This window comes from Eublepharis macularius, chromosome 17, assembly GCF_028583425.1.
Source record: "Eublepharis macularius isolate TG4126 chromosome 17, MPM_Emac_v1.0, whole genome shotgun sequence".
Taxonomy (NCBI): domain Eukaryota; kingdom Metazoa; phylum Chordata; class Lepidosauria; order Squamata; family Eublepharidae; genus Eublepharis; species Eublepharis macularius.
In genome coordinates this window covers 14,303,226-14,326,888 of record NC_072806.1, presented here as the reverse complement: position 1 = coordinate 14,326,888, position 23,663 = coordinate 14,303,226, and the positions used below count along the sequence as shown (strand labels likewise).

The 23,663-nt window shown below is 43.3% G+C and overlaps 1 protein-coding gene across 2 annotated transcripts in view; it reads left to right on the top strand.

Moving 5' to 3' along the window:
- The window catches only part of SLC2A1 (solute carrier family 2 member 1), a 46,869-nt gene that overhangs the window by 4,972 nt on the left and 18,234 nt on the right, over positions 1-23,663 (top strand). Inside the window, exon 2 of one of the 2 annotated variants that reach the window (XM_055001228.1) lies at positions 23,154-23,246. In XM_055001228.1, the coding sequence (XP_054857203.1) occupies positions 23,154-23,246 (93 nt within the window). Of the gene's footprint in view, positions 1-23,150; positions 23,247-23,663 lie in introns of both variants that reach the window. The other variant, XM_055001227.1, reaches the window with a different exon arrangement.

Genomic DNA, 23,663 nt, shown 5'->3' with positions numbered 1-23,663 from the left:
TGGATCTTAAATCTTGCATCAGATATGAACTCACTCAGTGTTTTTGAGCAAGACTCTCTTGGCCTCAGTTTACCATCTGTGAAATGGGTGACCCAATTGTTTGTTTATGATGCCTCTCCTCCACTTTTCCACCAACCTGCTGAGCTTACATAGGGCTCCCAGGAAGTTTCCCATCCAGGTGTTTTACAGGCCAAACCTGTTTAACTAGACCATCAGACATTCTCTAAGTGAACGGTCTTTTTGGATTGTGTCTATGACATTTTCATCCCACCCTTCCTCTAAAGAGCTCAGGATGGTATATATGATCCCTCACTCAGTTTATCCTTGCAGTTACCATCTGAGGTAGAACAACGAGCTTGAGGCCATCTGGTGAGCTCCATGGCAACCTCCATACCTGGAGGCAGCAAAGCTCTGAATACCAATGCTATGAGGCAACATCGAGACCTCTATGCCCTGTTTGGTGGCCCTCCAGAGCTGTGTGAAACAAGTTGCTAGACTAGATGGATCACTGTTCATCCAGCAGGGATCTTCTCCTGTTCTCACAATTGAGCAGGAATTTGAATATGAGTCTCCTTAATCCAACACATTGGCCAATGTCCCACATTGGCTTCTTGATACATTTGATCAACTGTCCATTGACCAGATTTCTGATCAGGTGCTCATGAAAATAATTTCTTGTAGAGGATGAAGAGCATGGCTTCTTATATTATTTTTGACCATCTCAATGACTGCCATGGGCAGGCAAGAGCAGATGGACGTACAAATATGATAGGATAATACTGGCTATAGGCAGTTACTAGTCCATCCACGGTCCATTTGAACCGAGAGAACAAGGTTGCTTTTTCAGACATGCTGCTCATTACTAGATGTCTAGAAGGACCTGAGGACAAAACATGTCAAAGTTCTTCACTCTCATTGCTAAGGATGAGATGAAGCATGATAAATTAGGGTTGCATTTTAGAAAGAACTTGTGAAGATGAGGGAGAGTAACAGGATCAGCATAACCCAGGCTCATGTCAGACATCACAGCTTGGTTTAAGTCTCCAAAAATACAGACAAATCATGGTTTAGAACTGCTTGTCTGCTTTCATTTTCTATCTGCTTAACACTCTGGTCACTAAGCAGAGCAATAGTTAATGTTCGGACAATTCACATGTCACACCAAACCAGGGTTGGCACAAACCAGGATTTGCAAATCCACCTCAAACCAGGATTTCTCTCTCACTATCAGGTCAGAAACCAGGGCTTGTCAATTCAGGGATCAAGTTATAGTACAGTTAAGTTTCCTTAATCACAGTTTGCTGTAATGTCTGTACTAAGTGACTGTGAAGTACTTCAAACTGTGATCTTGTGTCTGTGAGGGACTGTAGCACTGCTGAATGCAGGATGAACATCTATTCCAAGACAGATTCCCAAATTGTAGTGACAGCATCTTGTTTGGCTTTAGCTTTGGCTTCTTCAAACCTGTCCAGTCCATTGTTGGCCTCAGGCACAAGTTTGGAATCTCAATCAGTCCTCTAGATCCAAATGGAAAGGAAAGATAAAGCTGCAGTTTCATCTACATATTGATGACATCCCACTGCAAATCTATAGGTAACCACATCCACATATTGATGGATATAGCCTTCTGGAACTTGCCTGCTGGCAACGATTAGAGCTGGTACAAGAAATGGCCCCTGAACCGATCCCAGCAAGGTCAGCCAGTAGGATCACATGGGTGATGGTTATTAAAAGCTACTGAGAAGTCCAGAACAACCAACAGGGGCTTCTTCTATGGCAGCCATTTTGTGATTGCCTCCCATGGCAGCCATTTTGTGCAGGCACCCACGTCCCGTTCTCAAAATTCCCGAAGTGCCCACAGGCTTAATAACAACGACAGTGACCCAAACACTCTCAGTTCTAAAACCAGGCCTGAAGCCAGATTGAGAGAGATCCAAAACTTTGGTGACATCGATCTTTGTAAAGACATAAATTTTACTTAATAAAGCAACCGTTTAAATTTATTTCATCTTTTATTTATTACTTCATTTATACTCTTATTTGTCCCCAGTGATGCAGAGGAGTTAGCCGTGTTAGTCTGTGGTAGCAAAATCAAAAAGAGTCCAGTAGCACCTTTAAGACTAACCAATTTTATTGTAGCATAAGCTTTCGAGAATCAAGTTCTCTTCGTCAGATGCATGTACCATGCATCTGACAAAGAGAACTTGATTTTCGAAAGCTTATGCTACAATAAAATTGGTTAGCCTTAAAAGATGCTACTGGACTCTTTTTGATTTGTCCCTAGTGGGAACCCGAAACATACATCATTCTCCCCTCCTCCATTTTATCCTCACAACAATCTTGCGAGGTAGGCTGGGCCAAGAGTGCGCCACCAGCCCAAGGTCACCCAGCTTATTTCCATGGGAGAGTGGGGATTTAAACCTGGTGTCTCCCAGATCCTAGGCTAACACTTGTAATTCTACACCACACTGTCTTCTGCAGGTTTTGCTCTGTCACCAGAGATCTAGTGTGGTGTAGTAGACAGAGAGAGACCTGTGTCCACATCAGCAACATTAACAAGATCATTATCTATCTAGCCTGCCTACATATTCTTACATATATATATATGCATTCATATTACCAGCTCAGCAGCTTATTTTTTAAAAGAAAAATTAGCAGGTTAACATGCTGCAGCATCAGTCTTGTGCTCATGTGACTACCAGTAAAGCCAGGTCAGTATGTGCTGCTTTTCCATGCTATGGAAACCACTGAAACATTTACAGCAATGTATAAACAGTAAACAGTCCTTATTGTTTAATTGCTTAATGTTTACATCCCTACTTTCGAGAAGTTCTGCCCCACACACACACAGGCCTTATGGAGGAATAGAATATTGACAGTCAGTCAGTCAGTCAAGGGCCAGAGCTGTGATTGACAGCAGCTTTCCAGATGTGAGCTGGGGAGGGGATCCTTTTCTCCAGCCCTCCTCCCTGAAAGATTTCAGCTGGGGATGCTAGGGATTAAACATGGGACGATGCACAATGCAGGGCCTGTGCTCTGCTCCTGAGCTACGTTTTCTCTCCCTATAACATTATCGGATGCTGTTGAGAGTGACTTCTTTTTACTGCCTGAATGATTCTGATGGTTAGGAAACTATTCTTGTGCACTACCGTAGTGTGCCGTATCCACGAGTGAAACCCTCTGGCTTCCTGTGGTTCTCCCGCCCTCCTCCTGTTTTCTAGTGGGGAGGTCACATCTTTATTGTCCCAGTATCTGAATTTCTGAAAAATGGCATGTGCTGAGCCTGCCTCCAAGATTTCAACATGAAAATGTATGTTTTTTTTCTTCCTGCTTAGTTTTGTATCTGGTAGAGGCGCAGGTGGAAGCCAGCCGAGCTGCCTGAGAGGAGGCCCTGCCCACATCAGAGGGCATTTGAGGCAACGCTCTTTTTTTTTTCTGGGTCAAGATGCTTTTGCAACGTTTAATTTTGCAAGGTTGTTCTTAAGTTCCTTTCTTTCCATTCCCTGCTTTGGGTTTGCACTAGAGCTTGTCACAGAGTTTGGACTTGAGTCTGACACTTTGATTACAGACGACAAATTGGCAGTGGTGGGGAAAGGGGGAGGAATTTTGGCAGTGGTGACTGTTCGGTGGCTCATAAGGTGTGGATTTGGAAGAGGAACTTGGGACGTGACGGATGGGAGCACACCACTCAGCTCTTTCTGTAGAGAGAGGAAGGAAAGGCCTTCTCTGTAGGAATGCAGGGCTCCTTCTCAGCCGGTTTCCTTCTTCCTTCCAAAAGGCAAACCTTTAGGAAACTGATATGTTTAAAACAAATAATTTTTCAAGCAGGGTGATTCTCTTTGCTCCTTCATCAAAGAGGCCCAACACACAATGGAGCAGACTTTGATCTCACTGACAAAGGCAACTGTGGACTAGCTCAGGTTGGTGGGAGTTGCCCTAGATCATTGTTGAGAAAGGTGATAATAATAAATATTTGTTGCCATTATTTATTATCATTCTTGGCTTCGGTGGCTGCCAGGATTCTAAGGGGCTCCACAGATCCTTTGCCTGTTGGAAGACAATAATAGGCTAGAGGCGGGGGGTGGCGGGGTGGGTGGGTGCTTGCTGGGGATTTTCCACCAGAAAATGCATAGTTCCATTTCCAAAGCTTCAGGAGGCAATTTGAGCCTTTCACCTGAAAAGCGGGGTCAAATTGACCTGGAGAGGTGGGGGGAAATGGATTAAATTTGTAATTCTTCGACAGCTTAATGACGTCAGCTGCCCTGTAGTTTTTTTAATGCCCCCCCTTGCAATATATAATATATAAGCTGCAATATATAATCTAAATTTATTAGGGCTATACTTACCTCAGTTGCACATGTGGGATGCAAGAGAAAAAATACAGAGTTGATAAAATAATCTGTTTTCTTAATGTTAAAAATATTCCCCCACCATTTTTTTGCTGTTCTTCTGTTATTTTACCACCAAAGGGAAACATTCAATAAAGTGTTGCCTTTTCTTGGTAGCTGGTAGCACCATCAGTCCACCCCTTCTTCTCTAATTACTCAAGGCTTTTTTAGTTCTCTGACTTTGGGGATCACTTTGACCACCACACAAGATTAGTAAAGTACATTTTTTTGTTCTGGCAAGGGTATGTGTGCAGAGACCTACAGTGTTACCTTTTTCCTTGTTCCGTAAGACCAACTCTGTTTCTGGTGAATTAACAGCTTCCTATATTCTGACGGGCTGTCCTTAAAAAAAAAAAACACGAAATAGACTTGCATCTCCAAGGCTTAAAAGATAAAGGCGACCGTGATGATAACACAGTGGTGAGTAACTTGCTGTAATAGCACTGCTGTGGTTGGTGTGAATAAGTTATCACCCACAAAAGATAAAATAACAGGTTTCCCCCTGCCTGCCTGCCCCTGGATTTAGTACTGAATATGTCCAGAGGTTGTTCTTTGGATCTTGTGGAAATTTTTCTTTCTCTTGTTAGGGAATGCTCATTCTTTCTCTTCTTCCCATCAGACATAGTATCCCTGGCAAGATTGGAACAACCAACTTTTTAATCTGCTCTAGTTCCTGTGTCTTTAATAGTAGGCATTCAGTCCATGCTCTGGTATTATTTAACTCCATGTTGATACAAATTTTACCTGCAAATTCAACAGCTGTTAGGTGCACAAGAGCAGACCGGGCCTCTTTCTTTCTGGTCAGTTGGCAACCCTAGTGGAATTTCTGGGGTAAAGAAAATTGGATAGGTGTATATCTGATCACATCCTTCCCCTGCATGTTCGACTGTACTGTTAAGAGACAATTCCATGCTAGCTTTCCTTGGCATGGGATATATAAAGAGTGATGATATAGATATTTTCTCATCCCATAATTTTGCATGTTACTCCCCACTACATGTAGGCTGGAGAAGGTTGGGGACCCCTGCTCTAACTAATACTCCATTGGCCAAAGAGAGGGGCAGCTATTTTTTTTCTAAAGTTCATAGGAGACTGATTATTGTAGTGAATGAATACATAAGCACATGTGGGTGCTATGGTTCTAGGGTCTGATTGGAAAATAGTTGGTTGAGCAATCTGGCCGATGCTAAGCAGCTATAGGTCTGTTTAGTACTATATAGGGGATTTCTTGAGAAATCTGCAGGGCCAGTTTCCTCCATACAGAGTCCTTATGGCTTCCGTGGAAAGGAACTTTAACTCTTGAAAGCTCATACCTTGGAAATATAAAGTGCAACTGGGCTCTAATCTTGCTCTTCTACTGCAGACAGCTACCTACTCCAAACTGGTATATGATGGAAAGAAACAGGGCTGCCAGTGCCCTGATGGGGTTGGGAGATCTCCGGCTCCCAGTCTCTGCCCTCCCCCCCATCACTCACCCAGCCGGCGGGGGAACAGGCTTACTGGGCGTATTCCCAGCACAGTGAAATGACATCACCCCAAACTGGCTCAGTGAGAAGCACAGAAGCGCTTCTGGGGCCTGCGTGATGATGTCACTCCCAGGAGTGATGTCATCACACCAGGGGAGCGCCCACAGTGCACAGATGAAGAGCAGTCAATAAGATGAGTGCTGGGTCCCTCCTGTCCTGCTGGGAGGGTAAAGGGACCCGGCAACCCTAGAAGGAACTCTAATAACAAAGGTTTTTTTTGTTTGTTTGAACTTGATTTTTGTGTATCAACTGGTTAACTGTATATGTTTATGTTTTGTATGCTGCCTTGGGCCTTACGGAATAGTGGGATACGACTATTTTAAATAAATACATTTGCTTAATGGGCTGCCCAGAACAACTGGTCAAACTCTTCCGGATAACTACGACATTCTGCCCCAAATTTTCGAAGCCTGTGATAACCTTTTATTTTCATCGTCCCCTCCCTCACACAATAAAACCTCAGCTGTGTTACGAACAGGGCTTTTTTTCATCGGGAATGCAGTGGAACGGAGTTCTGGCTCCTCTTGAAAATGGTCACATGGCGGGTGGCCCCACCCCCTGATCTCCAGACAGAGGGGAGGGCAATCTAAACTCCTCTCTGCCTGGAGATCAGGGGGCGGGGCCACCCGCCATGTGACCATTTTCACCAAGGGCGATTTAAACTTTAAAAAACTCCACCCTTGTTCCAGCTAACCCAAAGTGACATGTGCAGTCCTGAGTTCCACCACCTGTTTTCCCAGAAAAAAAGCCCTGGTTACGAACAAGTGTTGGAGACGTGTGTTTATTTGAAAACAAAACCAAGTACCTGAAACAAAACACCCTGGTACAGAATGTATTTAATTATGACCTCCAAAGGCATCCCCTTCCCAAATCCCAATTCTCAAATGTTAGCTTAATACATTGCTCAAGGCAGCTCCTTGTGCTGAGATTTGTGGCCAGAATGCAATAGGAATGTGAAGGTGAGGATCATTTGAAACTATATATCATCTGCCGGGATATCTGAGGAAGAATCTTGTGTGACCCCTAAAGTTTGCCTGCTGGCTGAAAGACAGTTACTGATCCAAGAGAACTTCACTGTTCCTTTGACGATCTCACTGAACTGCTATCTGGAAGGCAAATGGCTATTTTTCATTTCCTTCACTTAATAGTTCTCCTGAACTTCCTGAATTTTGTGGGGAAATCTGGCCCAGGGGAAGCCCAGAAAGAGATGTGGTGGAAATTTTTAGTATTTTTGCTGCACTTCTAATGGGAGGCTTGACTTTTTCCAATCGGAATCAGCTCCCGCTGGCTGCTTGCCAAATTAAAATATGAGCATCACACCACCAGCTTGCTAATGCGCAGCGGGTTCCTTTTCCCTGCCTGTCTCTCTGTTGGGAAGGGAGTTACTGACATGTGTTGGGCAGCTCCTCCCTTGTGACTGCCCTTGGCAGCAGGCAGGGAGAGGGAGTCCGCCAAGAGTAGGCGAAAGTTGAACATGATGCTCCGGCTTAGAGGGGGGAGGCGTGACTCCATGCAAGGTCTTGATCCTGATTGGGTGTGCAGGACAAGCCCCTGAAAGCCTGAGATCTGAGGTCAGGGGGTGGAGGAGTCCAGTTTGGGGCAGGGGAATGTACCAAGGCAGTGCTCAGCACAGGGTGTAATCTGCAGATACAGAAGGGTTGGGATTTGTAACAAGGAGTGCTCTCCTACATTCAGATGAAGGAGAGGGTTAATTTCCATGGGAGATGTGGGAGAAGAGTGCTGTAGCATAGTGGTTAAACGGTTGGACTGCGAATCAGCACCCTGCTGGTTTGAATCCTGCTACTGCCATGAGCTCAGTAGGTGGCCTTGGATAAACCCCAGCTGTATTGTGGGGATAATAATGACACTGACTTTGTTCACTGCTTTGAGTGGGGCACTAATCTGGCTAGAAGAGTAGTATAGAAGTACAGTTATTGTTATTCCCAAAATCTCTGATTTCTTGTTTCCTTTGCTCTGCTTAGTATGAAAAGAAAATTGTGGGGGGGAGATATTTTTTTTCATAGTTAATTTTCATTAGGTTTGCCACACGACCATTTTTAAAATGAAGATGCTCTTCTCTGCATATAATTTGCAGCTCTGGTAACAGCCACTAAATGTGTAGAATGTTGTAATGTTAGAAGTAAGAAATCCCTCAGTTTGGAACCTGGGGGTGGGGCAGTGGCTCAGAAGAAGAGACTCTGCTTTGCAGGCAGGATGGCCCAGGTTCAATCCCGGCATCTCCAGTTAAAAGGATCAGGTAGGAGGTGGGATGACAGACCTCTGCCCGAGACGCTGGAGAACTGCTGCAAGTAGACAATTCTAACCTCGATAGCCCAAGGGTTTGCAAGTCTTCAGCCCGACAGGTTGCCTTGAAGAAGCCTCTATTCTTCCTCAACTGTTCCCTAATTTGGCAGTGATATTGGCCTACCTTACAAGGTTGTTGCTGAGTTTATTTAATGTATGTGAAACACTTGGGTGGGGAATAAGCATGTTTGCTCTACAAGACAAAGTGATGACTGAATAAATGTCACCACTGTTGGGGTGGATAGATACTGCCTTTTGCTCAGCAAGATGCTTGAATCCGGGGCAGTTTCTAAAAGATCTAAAATCACTGTGGGTTTTTGTGTACATGTGTGTAATATGTAATACTTTGCACAGTGGAAAATGAGACAGAGAAAAGACCACAGAAGCTGTCTCTAATGTTTCCTGCTAGTTTTTAGCCAGCTGGATCCTGCCAGCTTTTTGTCCTCTTCTTATCCTCGTCCCTTGTGGTTTTTGTTCATACTGGTCCCACAATTCCTGGCATACCATTTTTGGCCATTTAAAGTCCTATTCCCTCAATCGCCAGTGGGGGAAAAATGGTCTTTTGTTGGCTTTCGACGTGCTTTATGGCTGCCTGTTTTCGTTTGTGATCAGTCGCCTTGGGGCAGAAATAGCAAGATTTTAAATATTTTTTAAAGAATTTTAAAAACCCAGAAATGAATACGGCTTGGGTTTCCAGTGGGTGTTTGAAAGCCACTGCCTTCAGGAAATTAAACTTCCGGCCTTTTCCACATTGTTCTCTCTGCTGAGGAACTCCAGAATGTGCCATGCGGTTGCTTTGCAGAAGAGAGGGTGCTAAACCTCAGGACGTATTCTGCGCATTTATTGAGGATGTTTTTGATAAGTTAAATTATCCTTTAAAAAAACCTGCCTGATTATTGAGGCCAACGTGATCCTGCTCAGATAAGCAACCTGTTTTCAGTGCCTGGAATTTACAGGACAATCTGTGTAAAGTGCTATAAACACTAGCAGTGCTATTATAAAGAAGCATACTGTGTACCTTGAAAGCTTGCTATATTGCCTTTCCTACATGGGAAAGGATTTAGCTGTGGAAAGGGGTCCGTTGTGTAGAGGGCTCCCTTGCCTTCATGTTTTCAGCAAGATTTTTCAGCAAGTGCAACATCTTCTGTACTGGGCCACACAATCGGGTTCCTTTCCGTTTGCACCATTGGGTCAGTGCACAAGTAATCGCTCATTTGTGATGCTGGGGAGAGTAAATCCACCCGCATACTGGTTTGCAATGAAATCAGTGGCACTTGCTTCCAAATGAACATGTTTTAAATTGGTTTTGTTGATTTTGTCTCCCATTCCCAGGTCTGGTTTTGTGGTTTGGCTAAGTTTTATTAGCAAGGCAAATAGCAAGCAATTGCAGTCATAATAATTAACATGCATAGCTCACTTCCAAGTGCATATTCCAATGCTTCTGATATGTTATCTCACTAATTGCAACAGCCCTGAAGGGTGGGACAGGATCCTCCATATTGTAGGTAGACTGTAGTATGCCTGAAGCCACTCCTGAAGAAGCAAAATTTGAATGGGTGCCTCCCAGGTTTGCAGCGCAATCTAAGCCATGTTGGCCCTCTCTCAGCATGGTCTAATCCAGCATCATAAGCTTTGTCAGGAGAGGCCAGCTGTGTCTTTTTACGTCTTTGCAAAGCCCCAGACATGTGATTGTGGTAAATAGCTATTACACAACAATAAATAGGCGGATTGTTGGCTTTCCCTGTCCCATGTTGCACCTTGACAATTTCTAGCCAGTGCCAAGCTTTGTTTATTCTGCAAGCGATCTCTTTCCACCCTCGCAGTGCTGAAATTCTGCCCAGTTTTGGCATCAGAATATTCTACTTGAGTTTTCAGTAAATCTCGTCTCAAAGCTATATAACGGGAGGGGTATCCAGTGAGGTCCACTAGACCTACCCCCATCCATAATATTTCTTTTCAGCCTTTCTGTGGGAAACCTTCAAGGAAAGAGACCTCAGGGCTGATCTGTCTCTTGCAGTTCTGTCGTCACATGCTTGCAGTCAGTGGGCCCCGGGTCTGAAAAGACTGAAGATTGAATGTATTAGAGCAACATGAATGGAGGGTCTCTGGGAACATAAGAATATTGGCCAATTGCAAGGGGAAGTCTAGAGAAGGGGTGAATGATTATACTTCAGTTCTGCCATGTTGCTGACTTTTGGTCCTGTTTGCTTGTGGAACCCCCACCCCACCTTTGCAGGCTGCTATGGTGACCACATTTTGGTTTCTGAATTAAAACTCTGCTCCTGTCTGCACTGTGATGGAGTGGTAAGAAATAAGTCTGGGGAAGAGAAACAGGAAGCCTCGCTAGTTGCCTGGCAGGCAGTGCCAGGCTCGCACCCACACTATTATCAGTCTGCATTGAATATTAGCTTCCTGCTTGATGAGAATTTGTGGCACAGAGAATGCAATCCAGTATCCATGCCCATTGACCACTTGCCCCCTAGCAAAATTTTTCTTTCATTATATGTAGCTGCGCTGGTATACAGAACGTTTTCAGCATTCATCATGCTATGCTTTGAAAGAGCATGTAGCATCCTTATGCCACAGTTTTGCTGGCCACCAGCAGAAAGCATCCAGCAGCCTCTTGTCCACTGGTCCTTTTAGAGTCACTGTATCACTGAGCCATTAATGGCCTAGCATGGCTGGTGACTTTCAGCCGAGCCCAGACCACGTGGGTTGAAGTCACATCTACATCCCTTGGACGACCTAGGCCAGGCTGTCATTTCCTGGCCTCTGTTTTCCCCTTCTGTAAAGTGGGCATAATTGTGACCTCCGGTTGCTGTGCAGGACCAAAGTACAGTGAAGCCGCCAATCACTTTGCACAATTGTATAAATGACATACAATTGCTTCTGGCAAACAGGGAGAATTTACATCCCGTGGAATAATACGGGAGGGGTCTGGGGAGAAATCCTTGAAAGCTCCTAAAATTAAAAAGACTAGAAAAAGTTTTGCTTTTTAGTAGAAAAGATGGCTATCCCTCTGCTCCTTAAACTGAAGTCGGAGCTTTGAAAGGACTTAGTCATAGGCATAGGAAACAGACTGGGTGGTGGTGTCTGTAGCGGGGATGACGAATTAAGGATTCATATTGTCAACAGACCAGGGGGAAAAACCTCACTCCTTCCGGCTTTTTGTCTTTGGGCCTGTTTATTTTTTAAAAAAGAAATTGTGTAGTGCCTTCTCAGCATCTGAAGTGGTTTTACACTTTTTAAAAAATCAACACGTGTTGTTGCCAAAATATTATGATGTAAAAGTCAGGATGAGAGAGCCTGATTGCTATAGGGTTTTTTAAAAAAAATAAAAATATGAAGTTGGAATTCAAACAAAAGAGAGAACGTTTTCATTAGGACATGTGATTAAAATGTGTAGCTGGTGCATGTGTAGGAAGGCAGATTGCTGAGTTTATTCCCAGTGCATCGTTTCACATGCATGTTAGACTCCGGGGTGCCTTTGTAGGATTCTTTTCAAACTGACCCATAGAAGCCCTGTTCAGCTCAAGCTGATAGGGGCAGTGGCTGAACACCATGGCAGTCCGCCAGTGTCAGCTGTGGGAAAGGTTCTTGCCTCCCCCTCCCTCTGTGGCCCTGCCCATGTCCTGATTCTGGCTCCACCTCTGCTGTGCCCCACCCAAATGCCAGAATTTTTGTAATCAAAACTTGGCAGTTACAGGCGGGATTCAATAAATAAACTGTCAGTCTTTCAAGCGTACCACTATTGCCTAGATAACAGCCTGTGCTTATTATGCCAAGTTTACAGGTGGGAAAACTAAGGTTCAGAGAGGCAAAAACGCCAATGTTACCCTTTGTGAATCCATGGCAAGTCTCTTTTAAACAGTTCTGGCTGTGGAATTGGATTCCTATTAGGTTAAATTTTTTTGGTAAACATTTGATTTTTGTCACTTGATATTCCTGATCAAGTTTGTGTTCTTTGACACTTTATAAGTTGTAAACTGGGGAAGCAAGACTGACTTGGCCCCGCCACTTAAGGAAGACTTGTACTGAGATCCAAGCCAACTAGATTCTGGGAAAGCTACCATATTGTGTTCTGTTTGTAAGTTTCCAGAGCCAGGACAAAAGCTTCCCAATGAAAGTTAGAGACAGACTTGAGTCTTAAATACAAGAAATGTAATAGCATGAGGGGGGGAGTCCATCCTCAGAAGAATCCACCTCTTCTGTTTCTATATGATGCACAGTTCTTCACATGCCTCCTAATTGGCAAGCATAGAGCAGGGACTCATGCAGAGTTGTAATGGGCAACCTCCTTTCAGGACAGTTAAATCTGATGGTTCTTTGCACTTGGAGTAAATGAATGATGTTCTGAGAGAGGGAGGTGGGAATAATTTGATTGCAACCAAGGCAGAAATGCAACAGAACTACTCATCCCCCATCAGAGACTGGCAAGACCAAAACAGAGTCTTGTAGAGAGGCACCAGACAACCTCTTCTGCAAATGGTTACTGTGGGTTCAGCAGAGTGTTCAAAATAGATCATTTCTTGACACACTAGCAGCTCCCTCAGAGTACACTGAATTGGACTTTGCTCTAATTCAAGCTAATTCAGAAGATAAATTTTATATTCTTCATCCTGGCCAACTTCTGTGCCTCAATAGGTGATTTATAATGTGCACAGATGACTTAACATTTGTTTTTACGTAAGCTGGTCAGGTGAGCTAAAACAACATCATCCTATGGGTTGATGATGCGTTGCGACACATATAGCCACACCTGGGCCAAAGTAAGGTCAGAAATCATTTGCTTCTCTTTGTGTATTTCCTGGGGCTGGTCCAGGCAGGAAACAGGAATCAACATGATACAGGCAGATTAGCTGCTCTCCACTTCAGAGATGCCAGGTACCGGGAGAAACTTTGGTGCCAGAACCAGGGTTGCCAAACAGGAGATGACAGATCCCTGAAATCCTTGTGCTATTTGGCACAGTTGCTCTTAGGTTCACTCACCATCTCTGAATAGAGCCTGGGACCAGTACAGCTGCCATGTTTGCAATGATTTCCCTCCTTCTCACCTCCAGCTGGCAGGGCTCATTTCGAGGGGGAACGTACCAGAACGCCGTTCCAGTAGTTCCCCCAAGTCAGGTGACTTTAAAGTCACCTGACTTTAAAACATTTTGCACCTTCTTATCTCTGGAAATGCCCTGACCTGGATAGCCCAGGTAAGCCTGATCTTGTCAGATCTCAGAAGCTGTGTTGACCTTGGTTAGTGATTGGATGGGAGACCTCCAACGAAGACTAAGGTTGTAGAGGCAGGCAATGGCAAACCACATCTGATAGTTTCTTGCCATGAAAACCCCACCAGGGGTTGCCATAAGTCAATTCTGACTTGAGGGCACCACACACACATCTCCGGAGGCATACATGCTGTTACCCACACCCACACCCAAACCCATTTAAACAAGTGGAGCGGTGGAGGCTTCCTTCCTTCTCTCTCCCCCAGTCTACTCACATGCAAATCGAAAGAGAGCAAGAGGCTGCAAGCTGCTTGGACAAACTAAGAAAGGAGAGAGAAGAAAGGAAGCCACCCCTCTCCCCGGTCCTTGCTTTGCTATCTTTAAATATTTATATTGTATCTATTTGTGGTTTTAAATGTTTCTGAAATGTAAGTTTAATGGAATGTTTATGAAGTGTAATCCTCCCTGAGTCTGCTGGTGTGGGGAGGGCGGAGTATAAATTGAAGCAAATAAATAAATATTGTTTCTGTTACTGGGAAGATGGCAATGCATGAAGCAAACCATCTTTAGAGGGGGCACCGAGCAGTAATGCAGAGAAATATTACCTCCCTTGCACCCATCTCTCTCTTGTTTGGCTTGCTGGCCACTGTAGGAAATAGAACTGTACACGTCTGTGTCTACTCATGGGCTGCTCTATGTCATCTTGACTAAAGACTACCCCTTCCAGTTACAATGCATCATACTTCGTGCTTTCCTGTTAACACAGTGGTTACCTTGGTTTCTGAAGCATTTAAACTAGGAGGGTGAACAAGAATGGAACATAATTTCAGATATTGCATTGTATTTTTAATCCCATTTTTTCCAGCCAAAGTTTGGCTTCCCATGTGGTGTAAAATAGTAAAGAGTCCAGTAGCACCTTTAAGACTAACCAACTTTATTGTAGCATAAGCTTTTGAGAGCCGCAGCTCTCTTCGTCAGATGCATCTGACGAAGAGAGCTGCGGCTCTCAAAAGCTTATGCTACAATAAAGTTGGTTAGCCTTAAAGGTGCTACTAGACTCTTTACTATTTTGCCACTACAGACTAACACAGCTAGCTCCTCTGGATCTATGCTCATGTGGTGTAAATCAATTTAAAATCAGTAATTTTGTTTAAAATATAACAAACAGGATGCTCTTGGGCTTGGCAAAGTCTGGGGCCAGGACCTCGGGCCTCATAGATGGCCATTGAAGGCTGTGCAGCTGATTTCTCAGTATGTTTACTCAGGAGTAAGTCCTACACAGTTTAATGGTACTTACCAGTAAAATTGCCTAGCATTGTTGATGAAAGCTGTGGGTTGAACAAGCCACTTCTTTGTTACTTATTTATTCAGATATTTATACCCGATTTTTCTTCCCAACAGGGACCCAAATGGGCTTACGGCTTTGTTTTCCCCTTCTCCATTTTATCCTCACAACAACCACTCTGTGAGGTAGGCTAGGCTGAAAGTGTGTGACTAGCACAAAGTTACCTAGCAAACTTCCATAGCGGTGTGGGGATTGGACCTTGAGTCTGTTAGATCCTAGTCCAACCTCTATACCACTGGGCCACATTCTTATGGAGTATGCACTTTTTGTACATAAAATATGTTTGGAAACCCAAGTCTGGAAGGGAAATTTTTGTTTCCAAGAAGAAAACTGTCATGCAGGTAGAAAGAAATTCAACTAAGAAAAGGTAACATTGCTTTCTGAGACGCTGCCACCAGCGTCTAGTTGGATTTCCTTGCCATGCTCAGCAATGATGATAGCTGACCCACTCTCTAGTTTGCTCTGAGGAGAATGAAATTGCCTGTGTCTCCTCCGTATTCTCTGTCAGGTATGGCTACTGTGTGGATTCCTCCAACAGAAGACAAAGCTGTAGCTTCTATGTCCCAACCACATGGCTGTCTGTGCCATGACGCATGTGGATTACCAAAGCTGGGCCCACAAGACAGTGGTAGCTACAATGCCAGTATAAACCATAAAGATGTGAAATACTTCACAGCAGAAATTAACGCAGGTATAGACAACTGTTTTTGAAAAGTGACGAATATCAGAGAGAGCCAGTTTGATGTAGTGGTTAAGAGCAGCAGGACTGTAATCTGGAGAGCCGGGTTTGATTCCCCACTCCTCCACTTGAAGCCAGCTGGGTGACCTTGGGTCAGTCACAACTCTCTCAGAGTTCTCTCAGCCCCACCCACCTCACAGGGTGGGTTGTGGGGAGAGGAAGGGAAGGTGATTGTAAGCTGCTCCGAGAGTCCTTCGGGTACTGAAGGGCAGGATATGAAACCAACTCTTCATCATCAAAACAGTGAAACATGGAGGGATGGCTGCTTATTAAATGTGTCCAAATCCCAATTCTCAAAGGTATAAACATGGATGAGCAAAGTATAGAGTGTACCTTTTTGATAGATCCAGATTCTCTTATTTTGGCAGACTGCTAAACTGTGGCTATCTTTTCTCTTCATTTTTTTGAATGGCAGCATGATGGACAATGCCAATGTTGCTGTTGTGTGAGGTTTTCTGTTAACCTTTGCCAGATTCCTATAGCTGCAAGTGTGCCTTTGAGATTAGAAAAAGGAAGGCAGCGGGGGACAGGTTCTGCCTGCTTTGACAGAAGCTAAATCGGGAAGTATGAACATCAAGATCCCCCCACCCCCCGTTCTGACAACCCTTTTTGGCAGCAGGACACATTCATAAGGACTTTTGTTGGGTCTGAGGCTTTCAGTGAGAAGTGCTGCGAATATAGCATTGTGCCTATAGTAGCAATTTAGTGGTTATGCTTGTTTAATTTCTTCACAGTGGGCAAAGTGAGAGAATAATAGCCTGTGGTTTTTCAAATTGTACGCCAGGCAATCCTGAGGTTCCTCAGAAGTTTCTTCAGTGGGAAGATCAAAAGTGGTGGACGAGCTTCCCTAAAAGACAGTCCACCACAACTTATTTTCCTCGGTGATGTTTACTGAGGGAGTGTTTGGTGTGCTCTGTTGTGCATTGCAGGGCAGCTGTGTAGCCTGACAGGATTAACTGCAGCGCTGCCCCACAGAGTCTGAAATCTTTGGCAATGCACAGGGCTGCTTTAGCAGACAATCTGATGGGGCAAGGATTCCTTATGTAACTCTTCTGCCTGGCCTCTGGCATCAAGAAGAGCTAGCTCCAGTTGTCTAGTTTTGGTAACATGGCGCTGTGTCTCCCCACTCACAAGCCAGGACTGGAGTTTCAGGCTATTATTTTTGTCCAGAAATTTTATTAGCAATACATAAAAAGTACAAAAAAATCAGGCACAACATACAGAAAAGAGAGGATAAAGAAAACAAGACAAAGGGGAACAGGTTAATAGATGAATCATCCAAGCAGTTTAAATAAAATCAAAGATAGTGCTTCTTGCCTAACATTTTTGGTTAGCGCTATTCTTTTCCAGTACTGAAGAAAGAGGTACCATTGCCCCACAGAGTTTTCATTGGAATCAACTTTTCCTTTCCAAAATTGTTTTAAGAGTCAGTTTTGGCAACCATAAAAGGATGGCTGTATCTTCATCTGTGAAATAGGGAAGGGCATGAGGCAACCGCCCCCAGCTCTTTTAGGGAATGCTCTCATTCCACTCCCCCCCTCCCTGCAGCCAGCCGTGCCTCCTACTCCCTTGTAGCTAGGCGATACCTCTCCACAAAAACTTGCCCTCCCCAGCATTCTTGGACCTGTCATCTCTTACAGCCTCTCATTTAAATCTCTAAAACTGAAAAACCGCTGCCGTAAACCAAGTTATCCGTCACAACTTTAGCTGGCAGCGGTCAGCAATCTGACCAAAAATGAAATAAAATGCAGCTCTTCACATTCTTGGTGGGGAGTTTGGACAGTGAAATCAGTTTTGCAGTGTGGGGTTTGTGTTTCAGCTGAGGCTTCCCTCTATTTCTTCTCTAAAGACTCTGCAAGCTTCACTCCTGAGACGGAGCTGCTGGGTCCTTTTTTTCAGTATGGTCTAAAGAGTTCCCTGAGTTTAGCAGCCCCCCACATCAAATGCATTGCTTGGAGGGTTTGTGGTACTGTTTGCATGATGTGTGTATTGTCAGTTGTTCAAAGAAACTAAACGTTAGTAAAATATTCTACTGGGCTAGCACAGGCCTGTTGCCCAAGCCCAAAACACTCTTTGGATTCTGGCTCTCAAGTTAATATCATTTGCACAAGTATGCAATTATGCAAAATTGATGCGTGGATTTTGTTTTCATTCCTAATTTTTCATCTTGCTGTTCCAGCATGTCTTATTCAGGATACCTACTGAGGTTTTCTTTCTTTCTTTCTTTCTTTCTTTCTTTCTTTCTTTCTTTCTTTCTTTCTTTCTTTCTTTCTTTCTTTCTTTCTTTCTTTCTTTCTTTCTTTCTTTCTTTCAATTTTTGCTCCCAACCTCCTTTGACTGAAATCCCAACTGTTCTTTAGCAGAAGTATAGTCAAGGTTTTCCCCTTAATTTATACAACTGTATTTTGTATAAACCTGCAAAATCCCTTGATTGTGTAGACTGTCCTATGTTATCTGTAGATGTCTCAGTTGTGTTGCTTTCCTCATCATCATGTTAGATAATCACTGTACTGTCAGAAGGCATAATATACAACATGTTCCCTCAGTACATACATACTTAATGTTTGCACACATAGATATAGGCCCGTACACTGGCAAGGAAGTGCTGGTATAATTTTAAGTGTCGCCAACAATTAAAAATAGGTTAGTAGCCTTCCAAAAATGTATTCCCAAGGAAACTTGGAGCTAGGCATGGCAATCAATCATAAAACAAAAAACAATTTAACTGCATGTGTACTTTGCACAAGCAATCAAACATTGCCACATAACAGTTTTCTGAACAGCTTCTAAAAATTATTATTAGAAAGTTATTAATAGCCTCCGTTTGCAGACTTGCTAGATGAATTTTGATCATTGGTCACGCTCAATAGCTTGGATGTAGCAATTCAGATTTAAATATAGATTGCACTTTGGAATCCAGGGCACAAAGAGCGGCCACCTTATTTCAAAAAAATACAAATCTGTTGCAATTTTTTTTAAAAAAATTTATTAGGTGAGAATATTAATACATACCACTTTCAAATATCATCCCAATATCATTTCCCCCCCCATTTCCCTCCCCCCCTTTTCAGGATTTACAACAGCTTTCCAACCCTATATCTTAATCTATTCCTAATCTATCCCCTTTTTCTGTAACTCATTATATCATATTTACATTCTGCTTTGTTAAACTAAGCCCTATCTGTTAGCTTCGAATCTATTATTATTAACTTAAAATCTATTATCTATTACTATCTGTTAACTTCAAATATATTTAAATTTAAGCTAACAATTAAATAAAATATCTACTTTATTAATTTTACCAATATCTATTAACTCCAAGTCCACTTAAATTTAGGCTCACAATTAGCTAATACTTCACTTCATATGGTAAAGATTCTGTCTCTTCCAATAAAAAAAAAACATTCTAATAATTTTCAAATTGCCATAATTCTCCTTTCACGTCCCATTTCTTTTCTAAATATGTTTTCAATCTTCCCCAATCAGTAAAAAATTCTGCTAAGTTCTGATCTCTCAATTTTCTTGTCATTTTATCCATTTCCGCCATGTACAGCAATTTATACATCCAGTCTTCAATAGTTGGTATTTCTTGCACCTTCCATTTCTGTGCGTATAAAAGTCTTGCTGCCGTCGTAAAATAGTAATGTTCTGTATTGCATAGGGACAAATCTGTTGCAATTTGGATAGCTTTGGGAAAGAGTATGTATACAAATTACTCATTTATTAAGATTCATTTTTGGCACCAGCTCTGTGGGAATAAATTTAGCAGTTGGGTGTAAATTTAGGGAATTGCCTGGGGACCAGCCGTTCACCTTAGTGATAGTTTAAGCACACATATTTCTATGTCTTGAGGTGGAAATGGGGCAGGATTAATGGGAAATTCGTCTTGCAACTCCGGTACCTCGGTTAGCACATGCACTGCTTTTAACCGAAGATTAGGCATCTTTCTTTTGTGTTAAGAGAATAAGAAGGCCCATGTCACCACATAATCTGTGGCATGGGCCACCCAGGGAATTTCTGACATATTTCTATTAAAATTCATTTTCTCCCCAACTTAGAACGTATATTTTCACAGGGAGGTGTCAGGAATATGTGCATTTCATTCAGCCTTGCCGTGTAAGTCCACAAAACTTACTAGTCCAAAAAGAAACATTCAGCCTAAAAAAAAATTCTTATACATTTTATATGGCTTGTACTAGTATATTCTTTTACTAGCCTGTGGTAATCATTCCCCATCATCGACAAGTAAGCGGATAGCTGTCTACAAGCTTGGTTTTTTTTGTTGAGTAACATTTTGCTACACAAATAGTAACACATTTTAAACTCTAATAAAGGGGTAGAAAATGAGGTAAGAAAATGGCAGTTGGCAAAAAACCTTCAAATTCTGGGACATAGGTGATTGCATGCCAGCAACTTTTATATACAGTGATGTACCGGTAGGGTTGCCAGCTCCAAGTTGGGAAATTCCTGGAGATCTGGGGAGAGAAACCTGGGGAAAGTGGGGTTTGAGGAGGGAAAGAACTTGGCATGGCATAATTCCATAGAGTCCACCCCGCAAAGTAGCCATTTTCTCCAGGTGAATTGATCTCTGTGGCCTGGAGACCAGTTGTAATTCTTGGAGATCTCCAGCCACTACCTGGAGGCTGGCAACCCTATGTACTGGTTAAATAGTTACATTTGGTGGTGGCTGATTGTCACAGTCCAATATTCACCACTTTATCTTCCACCCAATATTATGTTGAATTCACACTTCCTCCTTGGCTTTTAGACACAACAACCTTGAGAGAACATCTCCATATTTGCTTCTCCTTCTATGAATTAAAGTTAAGTGGAGAGACATTGTTTAGAGTGCCCCGAGTACGTATGGCAAAGTCATCCTAAACAACTTATTCTTTTCCCATTTAAAATTTTTCCTTTCCTCCGCACATGAACTCACATGGCCCTTACTCAATAAGGGTGGTGATTTACAGGCCTGCGTGAAGCTATCGTAAGCATATTCTTTTCTCTTTTGTTGGCAAACAGAAGATAAATAAAGGTTGATAATGGAAACGGTTGACACTGTGGTTAAAAAAAATGGTTCTTTGACTCTTGTGAGGTAAAATAAAACAATCACAGCAGATTTGCTTAAAATGCCTGGCCGCGTTTGCAAGTTCAACTTGGAATTCTTGGCCCTTGACTCTTCTGGTGAATGTTGCCCTCTTCATGACAGATATCTTTCTTTCACTCTCCTCATTGTTAAGTTAGTTGGGAGACAATATATTAGTTGGGAGAGTTCTTATTTTGGCTTTTTCTGGAACTTCATGTCTCTAGCCTAGAACTTCAGCATTCTAGAAATGTGTGAATTGCTGAACATGTTCTAACATAGGCTTGCCAACTCTGGACTGGGAAAATCCTGGAGATTTGGGAGTAGAGCCTGGGGAGGGAAGTATAATGCCACAGAGCCCACCCTCCAAAGAAGTAATTTTCTCCAGAGGAACTGATCTCTGTAGTCTGGAGATCAGTTGTCATTCCAGGAGAACGCCAAGCCCCATATGGAGGTTGGCGTCTCTATTGTAACAGGAGGATAATTGTTGGGCCAGTCTTACCCTTTGTCCCCTCAGCCTCCGAAATCTAATTCACGTGACTCTTTTGCCTCCTTTTTCTTAGAAAAATGATATCTTTGGCAATTAACTGAGGCCCATGTCCCGGGTCCTGCTCCAGAACAAAGAAAGAGTTGACATGGTTCAGGGGCTTTGGGCGCCATGTGAATATTCCAAAGCAGCTTAGGTTGGCCTGTGAAAACTGGATTCCCGTTTTGCTTGCCCCTGGCAGCCAAAGTAGGACAGCTACTTCTTGTCAGTGATCAGGCAAGCGTCCAAATGTAATGGTCCGTGTTGACCTCCAATTTGAACAAGCCCCCAATTGTTGTTTCGGCTTAGGCAGAAAGGAGGTTGGAAAGTGGGCTTTGCCAAGGAGTTGGGGGAGGCTTAGTTCAAAGACTTTGTTGTGTAAATTGGTGCTCTGTTTTATTGTCATCGATTATGGCTAAACTGGGACTTGTTCTTTTCCCATCCACTATTGGAACTCATGTCCCTAGCTAACTGTCATCTTCTAAGATTTCAACTAAGGTTTGGTAGGGACTTGTACTTTGGTTTAGGAGAGGGGGGATGGCTATATTGGTGACATCTCATGAGAAAAAGATAGACGGATAGAAAACCCTGTGGGATTCTGGAATCCTGCCCTAGAGGAAACTCCTCACGCCTTCCTAGATTTTGTAAGACAAAACATCACTCCAATGACATTCATTCTTCAAGATTATTACCATCAGAGTCAGTGATTATTACTGTACTTCAGCCTTGCAGACAAGCCTACAAAAGTTACTAGTCCACATTTTTTGCTAGCCCTTCTGCCCACGTATGACCTGTATTAGTCGTTTATTTCAGTTGACAACCACATGCCTTCTACTGGTCAGAAGCTTTTTTCCTGAAGGCAAGTTCTGACTTGCTGTTTACAAGCTCTGTTTATATGCAACATTTAATTTGCAAAACACTTCAGAAGGCATTGTTGATCTCCGCTTCCAGATGGAGAAATTTCGGGCAAAGAGACCTGCCCAGCTCAAAGAGATGGAGGGGGTAGTGGAGATTTATACACAGGACCACGCTGACATAATGCGAAATTGCAGGAGTGTATTTGATTAGGTTTATTTGAGGCAAAGCAGAATAGGAAATACTTAATTCAGAAAAATGCTGCTCCTTTATTTGGGTAGTTGTAAAAGTAAAGTAATAGAGGGGAAGGAGAACTGGCACAGGCTTGTGATGTCTGAATGCAGGCCTGTGTGAGCTGGCGTGGCCACCGTCTAACTCCCAGCTCCCTCCCAACTCTATCATTCAAGATTCTATCATGGCTGCGCGTTAACAGGATGTCCTTGCAAGAGGGAATTTTGGCCTGGCCCTTATTCTCCGCTGCCTGGCATCTGATTTTGGTTGGAAAAGTATAAAGCAGCCCTTTCATGGAGAGCATTTTTGCTTCTTCATTTTTTGGGTATGACAGACTGTATAGTAAAGAGAGACTGCCTGGGCTTCTTTTCAAAAATCTGCGTAATAATATTCCTATTCAGGCATTCAATGATTGCACTGACCACAAATAGATAATCCCACATGGGCCCTTTGAGCATGTTGAGGCTGAATTTGTTGGTTTTACCCATCCTTGGATTTTAGCCCAACAAGCAACTATTATATCAGTTTAGCTGTCCTTTTTTCGTGTGTTTGTTTAAGTGTAATAAAAATGGTATTCTGTCAGACTAACAAGATGTTTCACAGGTGCTGAGAGAGATCAAGATGGGTAGCCGTGTTTGTCTGTAGCAGCAGAAAAGAGCAAAAGTCTAGTAGCACCTATAAGACTAACAAAATTTGTGGTAGGGTAGGAGCTTTCTTGAGCCACAGTTCACTTCTTCAGATGAGAGGTGTGCTATGGTAAGGTAATGATTGGTTCAGAGTTTGTCTGAATTTACCCAGAGATCAGGTGCCAATGACAGGCTTACCAAGTTGCAGCCTGCCACTGTGTGCATTTATGCCTTTGTGTCCTGTTATCAGAGCTGCAAAGTTTTCGCAGTCAATTAAACTCCGCTTTATCTTCTCTTTCCTCTCCTTGCAGCAGATGACAGCGCGGTTGATGCTGGCAGTAGGAGGAGCGGTTCTGGGATCCTTGCAGTTCGGTTACAACACTGGCGTCATCAATGCCCCTCAGGAGGTAAGGAGGGCACCTGGTCAGTGGCATCTATGTTGTGCACCAACATCCACACAAAGCAAAGTTACCAAGCTGCACAAACTTTGACCTCGGGGCCAGTGTCGTCACCAGATGTCCCCGGGAAGATACATCTTGTAAGATTCCACAGAGGCAGTAGTGCCTTCTTGCTGTCCCTTCCCTCAGGGCACAGTTCAGGTTTTGAGTCCCGTGTCTGTTCATTCCGAATGGGGCAATAATTGGTTTATGGCTATATGCACCCCTTTGCAATTGCAGGCAAGCTGTTGCCCTGGCTTAGCTAAAGATGGGGCCCGTTCTCCTTTGCACCTGCTGAAGGAGGAAGACCTGCCCCTGGTGTGTGCCTGCCTCGCCATGTTTCCCCCGCAACTAGACACATGTTGTGTGACTATTTTTCTCCTTTTC